Genomic DNA, 10,948 nt, shown 5'->3' with positions numbered 1-10,948 from the left:
ATATCTACCAAACAAATATTTAAGATTTATAAATATTTGGCATTTTACTGTAAATAAGGTTGAACTGAAATTTACAAGGTTCCTAGCAATAAATAAATAAAATACATACGAGACTTGAGTGAAAAATACACAAGTAAATGAAATTCCACTATTCTGAAATTGTATGAATTAAAATCTATATAGGCCTACTCTAATCCAAAACAGCCTAGTTCATTTTGCATTCACTTTCTCAATGTCTTTTATTACCAAACGAAGATATTATCAAGTTTAATAAAACCTAGACCAATAATGATTTAGGCACATTTAATATGATACAAGGTGGGTTTTTAAAGGGAGAGCCCATAAAAATAAAGGAACTAGTAGACTAAATAAAAAAAAAAAAAAGACACAGCCAACATGGTTCTTTTCTGTACTTCAAGGTAAAAAAAAATTGCTTTAAACATTTCAGACAATTGAAAGAATTATGTTCCAAACTTTTGAAAATGATTGATAACCACAAATTTTATATGAATTGGTATCTAGTACGTCCTTAAAACTCTTTGCGGTCCATAAACACAGTAGGCTATTGTGATTTTCTTTGGTACAAGAAAAGTATCTGAATAAATTACAATTTCTACGCATTCTTGTTGGACATTTGTAACTGTACAAAACGAAAATTTAAAACCCGAGATTGTAAAGTAAAACTCCAATAATACGCTGTTCAAGGGACTGCGTGTAAACCGCGTATTAGGTGGGTATACTAATTTTGACTTATATACTGTGTCTATTAGCATTTTTCTTTATTGAAATACATGATTCATGAAAGGTAATACAGTATTACTCCATTATGTAATTACTGTACTGTACGTTAAAGACATTTGTGATACTATATTATGTACTGTATTAGTTCTTTCGAAAAGAGTCATTTATAGTTGTTTGCCCTGTGTGTGTTCTCCAAGTCCTTACGTTTACCACGCTTCCCTCTCTTGCGCTTACATCCTCCTGACGTCGCAGCTGCAGTGATTGAGTCGCGATTTTTTATTATCGTTCTTAATGTCGATGATGGGATTCCTAATGAATCAGACAGTTGTTTCTGATTAAGAGTACTGTTTTCATCGTACTTTCGTAAGATTTCCAATTTTTCCGACACAGAAAGCACTTTTCGTTTAACACTCATTGTAATCACACTCACAGACACTTCAATACACTAAGGACAACAAATTGACCAGAATTTTATTATGGTCGAGTGAGGAATGTTGTTTCAGAGAGAGGGTTAGCAAGAGGGTGGGGTATTGTAACTGTATGTAAGCTGCACAGATAAAGGGTCGAATAAGAGAGCGTAACAAGAGAGTGGGGTATTGTATAACATGAAGGTTTAAATGTGCAGGTAAAGGGTCGAATACCAATACTTTTCAGGTTAGTGGCACTAGTAAGTTCAATGGCCAAAATGTTTCATTGCTGGTACAGTACATTGCTGAAAATTACGTCGAAAATATTCCACAAAAATAGCGTATTATGTGGGACTTGAGCGCAACGAAATGGGTATTTTATAAAGGTATTATATATGGAATGTGCAGGGACCGGACAAAAAAAGCATATTACACAGGATAGCGTAATAAGCGGGCGCGTCTTATCGAGGTTTTACTGTAACTGTGGAAAGTGTTCCTGTACACAGTTTCCTGATAAACATGATCTATATCAGGTTCAGGCATCTTAAGCCTTTCCTTTTAACATTATTTATTGCATATTCACGATTGTTTATCTAGTTGTAGGTATTCAAAATCACTCGTTTCAATTATCAATAGTCCAGATTATCCACTTGGTTCTCTTTATTATTGCTTGATTTCTCGACTCTGAAAAAGAGCATGTAAAGTGATGCACCAAGTGTATGAAAGAAATAACCTAAGAATTTCATAACGTGAAATGAATTTGCTCATTGTGAAAACATGTTGCGTATTCTGAGTTGAATTTATATTTTAATTTGATTTATTATTGTCTAACTGTACTAAAGTTCATACTAAATATCATCATCAACATCACGGGTTGAGCCGGTAGGCCCGTTCCGTCCCCATTAGAATTGTTCTCTCCAACGAAACCTAGGACGACCAACATTTCTCCTTCCTCTTGGAGCATACTGGAAAGCTTTCTTGGGGATTCGGTGATCCTCCATCCTTTCTAGATGTTCCATCCACCTATTTCGGTGATTTGTTAACTTTTGTGTTATTCCCTCTATCCCTAATTCTTTTCTGATATCTTCATTCCTCTTGTGTTGTAATAAAGAATATCCCGCCACTGATCTTAGGAATTTCATTTCTGAGGCTTCTAGTCGTCTTTTGTCTCTTTCTGTTAAGGTCCAAGTCTCTGCTCCGTAAAGTAGTACTGGAAGGGCTACTGTTTTGTAGAGTTTTAACTGTGTTTCTTTCGTTGTTCTTTTTCCTAAGCTCCGTCTAATTGTTCCACATATACCCATACTAAATATGGCTGTTAAAACAAAAATGAATTTATATAAAATCATTACAAAAACAAAAGGAGATAATGTAACTTTTTCAAAAATGGAATAGTAAACTAATGTTGATATTTCTATGAATTAAGATTTTTATGTTTTTTTATAATGAAACTAAAATTTATTTCCGAGAACATAATTTTAAATATGGTTTTCAATTATTCGGCAATGTGTTATTCAGTTCACACTCGTACCATTTCGGCCAGATGTTCAGGACTACTGAGAAACTGTTATAATTTTATTCTGAACTTAACTGAATAATCATTTACTTCAAACTTTCTTTATGTGCTATGTTTATTCGTGCCTGATCAATAGATCTTTTAATTGTCTATCAAATACTTTGATAAGCAGATATAAAATGACAGTGGGAGTAAGTATTGTTTTGCTTGGCTAACCAATTTTCTGAATAAGATAAAAACAAAGGCTGTAAAGCACAACTGAGTTTACAAAACTGGGGAAAGCGAGGGAAGAATGATCATTACCCAAAACTAAGAATATCTTGGCAAAAGTACATTTTCAAACCTAGGGGTGGGTGAATATTTTATGACGCCTTTTCTTACTTCTAAAAAGAAAATTCAAATAAATTTTACTTGAAGCAGACAAAGGTGTCCATTAAATATGAAAAATTGTGTTATTTCGTTGCCAAACTGGAGGAATTCAATATACCAAGCCACACAGTGTGAGGAGACCACAAAGAGTTAAATGACACACATGGCGGTCACGTCCAAGCAGTTCACACCATCTGTGTAACCCTGAGTTAAATTGGGAAAGAGCACTTCCATTGTTTGATATAGCTTCAAGCTTCAAGAGAAATACAATTTCTACATCATTTTACTTTAAATATGATTTAGAATAAGTTGAAATTTAACGAAATGTAAACAAAAAAATTCATTGTTTATGCTAAGAAATAATTCTGACTTATTCAAATCATGCAATAGATATCTGAAGTACAAAAACTCTATACATAACTGAAACAAAGAAACTTAATTCAATTGTTTTATAAGAGAAGCTCAATTACATACAACTCTTCAAAATAATTTATGTTAGATAAATTGAGACTCTACAGTAATTCTGTCTGTTAACCCATTTGTACTCATTACTGCATCACCAGTGTCTATGAATGACAAAAAAATACATCGTCCTAAATCCTAAGACTTTTGTGTTTTATATGTATGAAGTATAGTATACTATACTCCAAGACCGAGGAGGAAATATATACCAGTAATCATACATCTCCAAGCAGTTTCTTGAGGCAATGGCTTCACTGTCTATAACATTTCAAATTGAGTCTAATTGTACAATGATACACGGTTTGTAAAATAAGTATGGGATATTACTCACTATTTTATTATAATATTCAGTGTTAGGCTACCATTGAATATTATATGCAAAAGTTGCTGGAAATAAATGAAGTAATATTATGCCAGTGTTTCAGGAGAAAAAAGTTGTGTAATCAAGATACATGTAGAAAAAATATATTTAGATATATACAGACTGTGACAAATATATACATATATAAAACTTTTCTTAATGTTGATAGGCAACATCGTACCAAGGGCATATTCTTCTGTAATTGTCTTTGGTCATCCAGATTTTGGCTTATTCTTTTCGATTTCTGTACTATTGATTTTTGTGCTATTTTAGAAACTGTAGATCGTGTTATGTTTCTATTAACATATTTTCCTTAAACAAATCACATATACCTTGTTGATTCCTCATTCTGTTCTAAACATCAGGAAAAATGCAATATATACAACCCTACTACACCATAAAATAAGGAAAAATATCATCTAACATCGATCGAAGTTATTGGATTACTCATTACCATCACAAAAAGATTCGCGCATTTTTGCAAGCAGTAACTCTTGTTACTGAAGTATCTCTGTTTGTAGTGAAGGGATCTATAAAAATCCTAAGAACCATCTCTACACTTGAATAGACTGATCTCTTTCCTATGGTGATCTGCTCACTTAAGTTGGGTCCTGCAACTTGTTAGTGCTGAACAGACAACTGCGATCACCTGATAACATAATAGATCCTAGGAAGAATTGATGTTTCTACTTGCATCAATGATTTGTTTAATCGTTTTCAATTATTTATAATTGTATTTTTTCCTTCACCGTTGTTTTCTCTTTTCCATTATATTTGTTTAAATTTATTTTTCTATGTAATTTTATGGTAAGCTTTGTCTTTTAGGCAGCCTCCACCTGGAGAAAGCTAAATAAATAAAGTTTATTCAAAATAAAAATAACTAACCATCATTAACTTCTATCCTCTTTCAGTGAGGTAAATCACAATCACCACCTGCTCGAATGCAACCACACATTCGCTGGGTGCTTATACTGCCTGCTCATAAGACAATTCTAAAACAATGCTTTCACTGAAATAGCGCATTTCCAAATTCCAACGGTAGGTGCAGCAAACCAGCTCATCTGCATGTCTGCTTCAAACTATAAAAAACTTTAAGTCTACTTTGTGCCAATGTGACATATTGACGTGTGTTACGAATAATAATCATCAGAAACTCTTGTAGATAAATTCGTGAAACCTCTACTTGGTAATGTAGGGAAGTTCCACAAAGAAAAAGTTTTCCGGTTTTCTTGTTCGGAGAAATCTGTTTCTCAGAAAGTACTGAAGGTGTAAGTTCTTGGGGCACTGGTTCATTTTTTATTGAACTGCCTAGTTGCAAAGGTCCCTGTCTGAAAAGTTTATATATTCTTTTTGTAAGTCACCAAAAACTGGTAGCATATGAACAGATCATGGTCGTCTCCTGCAATTTTTTAAGAACAAAAACAATTAATTAACCTTACAAGTTACATAAAATGTCCTACTAATAGTCAGTTTGCAAAACCTGTTTTTAATTGTCACATAGGGACTTTTGTAACTGACCAACTCATTAGCTTTCATATTTTAAATGATGCATGTCTAGTTGCATTTCCTTTCATTTCAAGAGCACAGAATATAATGGATTAACGAAGTTATTAGATTGGAGTCGCGAAACAAAGTAATATTTTAATCACACAATATAAACATAAAGCATTGGACCTTTATCCACAAGCGACTTCAAAGACCATTAGGAGCTACCATCTAGCGGAAATTTTTATTAAAGTGTGTTACGAATAATAATCATCAGAAACTCTTGTGGATAAATTCGTGAAACCTCTACTTGGTAATGTGGGGAAAGTTCCACACAGAAAAAGTTTTCCAGTTTTCTTTCTTTCTCAGAAAGTACTGAAGCTGTAAGTTTTTTGGGGCACCGGTTTATTTTTTATTGAACTGCCTAGTTGCAAAAGTCCCTATCTGAAAAGTTTATATATATATTTTTTTGTAAGTCACCAAAAACTGGTAGCATATGAACAGATCATGGTGGTATCCTGCAGTTTTTTAAGAACAAAACTAATTAATTAACCTTACAAGTTCTATAAAAGTCCTACTAATAGTTAGTTTGTAATTTTAATTTGAAAACTGTTTTTAATTTTCACATAGAGGCTTTGTAACTGAGCAACTCATTGGGTTTCATATTTTAAATTATGCATGTCTAGTTGTATTTCCTTTTGTTTCAAGAGCAAAGAATATAATGGATTAACGAAGCTATTACATTGGAGTCGCGAAACAAAGTAATATTTTAATCACACAATATAAACATAAAGCATAGGACCTTTATCCACAAGTGACTTCAAAGACCATTAGGAGCTACCATCTAGCGGTAATTTTTTCCTATTCATGTTGCATAGGCCTATTTGACAACTGAGCAGGCAGTATAAGTAGCCATCAGATGCGTTTGAGTAGGTGGTGACCACAATAAATAATTTAATGTTCAGGAATGAAAAATCGTCATTGTTGGTTTACTGTAGAAACTTTCTGCTCATATTAGTGTTTTGTTTAGTTTCATAGCCTCTTCACATGAATACACCCACTTATTTTGTAGAAGGTCTTAAGGCCATAGACAGAAATTTAATATTTAAAAGATTAATTCCAGTCGGCGATGTATGCAATGGAGGGGGAAAGGAACTGGCCATTCTACCCCATTGTCTTCTGACCTAGTTGCCTCATAAGTATTGCCTTTTTGGTATCACTTGTAAGGTTCAGACCTATCTTCGGACAGTTGACTCAACAACAATAATTCCATGATGAATGAAATCTTTGTTTTGATATGTGACATTTAATTTAGATTATGCAAAAATTAATATAGTATGTCTCTTAAAAAAAAAAAGTAACAAGGGATTCATCGAATTCCTAAGCTGTTAGTGACTTACTGTAAGCATGTTCGGAATTGTAAGGATGTCTGGGACTGGAAATAAAATATTGATATTTCTTTTCATATCATCACATTTAAATTTAATAGGGCTGGGCTTCTCGTTAACTACTCAATAATTGTTTCTCATTCCATAGGGCCTAGTCTCGAAAAAAATAATGCAACTGATAGTCAAAACTATTCACATCAATCCAACACCTATGAGTTGTTTAAAATTATAATTAATAATGTCATTACAGGGAACTGGATTCATTTGGGAATTAATACAACAGTTAAGTATCGTACTTTAAAATTAGCCTATGTTAAATTAACTATTTCTGCCTTTATATTCCCCGCATTTACTAATCAACTCTATTTGTGCGCGAATAAAACTTTTTTGTTAAATTAAAACTAAGTTGAATAATTCATTAAGCTTTTATATTTACTGTTCATAATTCCAATCTGAACTGAACTCTTGCTTATGTGACATAGCATGCTTGAACGATGTCAACATATTTACTATGTTTTCATGAAGTATTCAAATCGATTTGAATACGTTTATCATATTGAAATTTTCATGAAAACAGAGATTAAAAATTATCTGAGTCTCAAGGTCGATACACATAAAAAGTGGGAATGGATAATATTCAATATGCAAGAAAACGGATATCATATTAAAAATGACCTCAATATGCTAAGCATGTGAACTATCGTCATTAGTTTGATGTGTCACCTGTTTCACCAACAGCAAGCGCAATTATGTATATTGTAACACTTATGTATTTTTTTTACTTGGTTATTTAACGACGCTGTATCAACTACGAGGTTATTTAGTGTCGATGGATTTGGTAATAGCAAGATGATATTTGGCGAAATAAGGCCGAGGATTCGCCATAGATTACCTGACATTTGCCTTACAGTTAGGGAAAACCTCGTAAAAAAGTCAACCAGGTAATCAGCTCAAGCGGGAATCGAACCTGCATCTGAGCGCAACTTCGGATCTGTAGGCAAGCGCCTTAACCGACTGAGCTACGCCGGTGGCTCATAATATTTTGTGTTTTTCTGAAAACCATAATTACCATCCTTCATTAACAGTCAGAATATTAAGTTTTCATGCGCCTCATTAAGAAATCTCAATTTTGTTTATAGCTAAGGCCTAGAAAGTGACCAACATGCTAATGTGTTGCATGTCAATAAAATTAAATTATGTTTTAAGGACACTCACAACTGCCGAGCTTATATCAGTGTTGCCAGCATGCCGGAATTTGGTCCTGCAGGAGTTCTTTTACATGCCACTAAATCTAGTGACATGGACCTGTCGCATTTAAGCACACTTAAATGCCAACGACCTGGGCCAGGATTGAACCTGCAACCTCGGGCACAGAAGGCCAGTGCTATATAGCCTGTGCCATCCAGGGCAATTGTTGCATGTCAATGACATGTTAACCAATATAACTTCTTTCGAAACTTAAGTTTCCATATTCATATCACTTTCAATATGTATCGAAAATTGCATGAAAACAGGGATTGTAGGGCTCATATTCAGTACAGTAAATGTTATTCAAATCGATTTGAATATTCTATGAAAACACAGTGATTGAATATCAAACTCATAAATGTTACAAGTTCAAATTCCGAGATATGGTTTGTGATGTTTAATTATCACATTCTGAACTGCAACAGTCCAAAGACATTCTATCCAATAATTAAAAAGAGAATGCAGCAAGACAGAGTGGAAAATCACGCACATTAAATGCAAAATGGAGTGAGATGGATAATGTGGAAAACCACGAGATGCCTGACATGTTACACATTGTCGCTGCACCTCCAAGATAAGCTATGTGTTTTTTAAAAGATTTTGCAGGAGAAAGAAAAAAAAAGCATTGTCACTTTTAATTCCCTTAATTTTCAAAGCTACTTTTGATATAATTTCAATCATTACAAGATAAATTATGAAATTATACCGAAAGTACCTTTGAAAATCAAGGAAATTAAAAGTGATATACTTTTTTCTTCCTCCTGCAAAACCTTTTTAAAAACACATAGCAGATCTTGGAGGCGCAGCGACAACACACAACTTACACTTGGATGATGTCACCATATTAACAGAAAGTGTGACCAGATTTCTTGAATGTCATTCACATTAAACATTTTCGTATCAGTTTTTATAACTGCACAAAAAAATGGCATAATAATACTGGATTTATTTTCAACAACTTTTGTACATAAAATTTTAAGGTAAAACTAAAAATTATAAAGTAATAAGTAATACTCCATACTTTTTTTACATTCTGTATAATGACGTTATTTAATAATTCGAACTATAGGACTTACGTGAAAATGCAATTTTAGACGTATCTTCCTCTTTATCCATTCTCAGTGAACAGATCTAAACCTGTATGCAGACGCACATTTTTATTAAATATGGCCGATGATTTTGGTATGTACTCATAAGAACAATTTGTATTTTTTAACATATAACTTTTTATTCAATCAGCTATAGGTCTTCAATTGTTAAAGCCCATCTGAAAACAAGCTCTTTATTGTCATGCCTATTTCTCCATCTACTTCGAGATAGCACAAATGTAGAATTCCAAGATGAGTAAGAGAGAAAAATACTGGAACTATGTAAATTGTAGATAACAGTATAATATAATATGTTGCTGAAAGAATTACTGTGACAATTTGAAAATAATAAACAAATGAATATATTGAAATGAAATTTATGCACTTCACTATATGATTAAGAAGTCTTACAAGAAATTCAGCAAAATTTCAAAACTTGGACACTAATAATAATACTTACAGTACTATTAAAACATAATGAAAATTTTCCTACTGATAATTTATATCTGTTTAAGCAATTTAGGTTTTTAATTTGCATAAAAATCTCCAACACTCACTAATATCACAAGGCAAGAAAAAATTAATGAAAACTACTGACAAGTCTAAGATGATTTGATAAACACACATAACTTTCTGTGCAAGTATTTGTCATATGCACACAACTTAAATAGTATAATGAAATAAATAGTAAATATAAATACATATCTTATGAATATAGTTCTAAGCGAGGTCTACTGATTCATTTATGGGTTTCAGCAATTGAAGCATCAGTACAAAACTTTATAAATACATTAAAATTAAAATACATTATCTCTTATAATACGGGAAATCAATATTTTTATAAATTAACATTTCTGTGACACAATGCAGTGTGTTCATCAACTGAGAACTTAATGTCAAAATCTTTAATTTGTGAAATAACATTTTATAATATATCAAAACTCAAAGCAAGACATTAAGTACCAATAGTAATTTATCAGGTTATATATTTTAAATAAATAACAATTCCATTTCACATGTTACATAAACTCAGTTCGAATTCTAAAAACTTTGGGACATTAAATTTGTACTCTTTGCATTTCTTTCGAAACAGTGTTGCCAATGCTCCACAAGAAACAGCTGGCTGTTAACCATATATTAATTAGGTTTCAAACCGCATTTAAGTACCTTAGAGGCTGTGATGATGATCATGTGAAATAAACAATTTCATAGCAATTTTAAAGCAAAAATTATATAAGTACAGATGGGTTCGGTTCTACTGTAACATTAGATGATGAAGTTAACTGCAGATAGTTGTCTCAAGTCTCAAGCAGTGATTCCCAAAAACTGGGACGAGCGAGCAAATAGCAGACCAGCAGCGGACGTGAAGCAAGTCATGGCTTTGATATATCAGTCATCTCTTCTGCGTGTTTCTGTGATGAGCGGTGCACACTAAGAAGGTAGCCTTTGCTGGACAGCACTCCACGACACTTGACGTGCACTTGGAACCTTAACGCCCAGTGAAGTTCAACTGAATTCAAGCCGTTATCAGCAACTGATCCAAATACGTCATTCAGTGCCGCCCGCGGCAGAATTTCTGGCAAATAAGAATCACATTAGTTATGTCTGATGCTTTCATACACGAACAACTGAAATAATTTTTCTTGGACTCCACTAGACCGTGAAAGATTATAAACTGCAGTAGAAGAATCTGTAAGGCAGAATGAAAAATATGCATGGATTTTATTTCATTTTTGGGTCTTTCAGTGGAAAATACATGATCTCAGGCATTTAAAACAAAAATTTTCTGCGATATTAAGAGATTTCGATGAAACTATAATTAAGAATCTAAGAAAATATATATACCGTATTTACTCACGTAATTTTCGCCTTCGCATAATTTACGC

The 10,948-nt window shown here is 32.9% G+C and overlaps 1 protein-coding gene across 3 annotated transcripts in view; it reads right to left on the bottom strand.

Moving 5' to 3' along the window:
- Positions 1-372: 372 nt before the first annotated feature.
- The window catches only part of Gclm (Glutamate-cysteine ligase modifier subunit), a 33,507-nt gene continuing 22,931 nt past the window's right edge, over positions 373-10,948 (bottom strand). For all 3 annotated transcript variants that reach the window (XM_069820355.1, XM_069820356.1, XM_069820357.1), the window contains one exon: positions 373-10,638. In XM_069820355.1, coding sequence (XP_069676456.1) covers positions 10,436-10,638 — 203 coding nt within the window. In that variant the 3' untranslated portion in view covers positions 373-10,435. The remainder of the gene's footprint in view (positions 10,639-10,948) is intronic.

This window comes from Periplaneta americana, chromosome 3, assembly GCF_040183065.1.
Source record: "Periplaneta americana isolate PAMFEO1 chromosome 3, P.americana_PAMFEO1_priV1, whole genome shotgun sequence".
NCBI classification, from domain to species: Eukaryota; Metazoa; Arthropoda; class Insecta; order Blattodea; family Blattidae; genus Periplaneta; species Periplaneta americana.
Note: the sequence above shows the minus strand (reverse complement) of the source record. Positions and strands in the feature narration are given on the sequence as shown.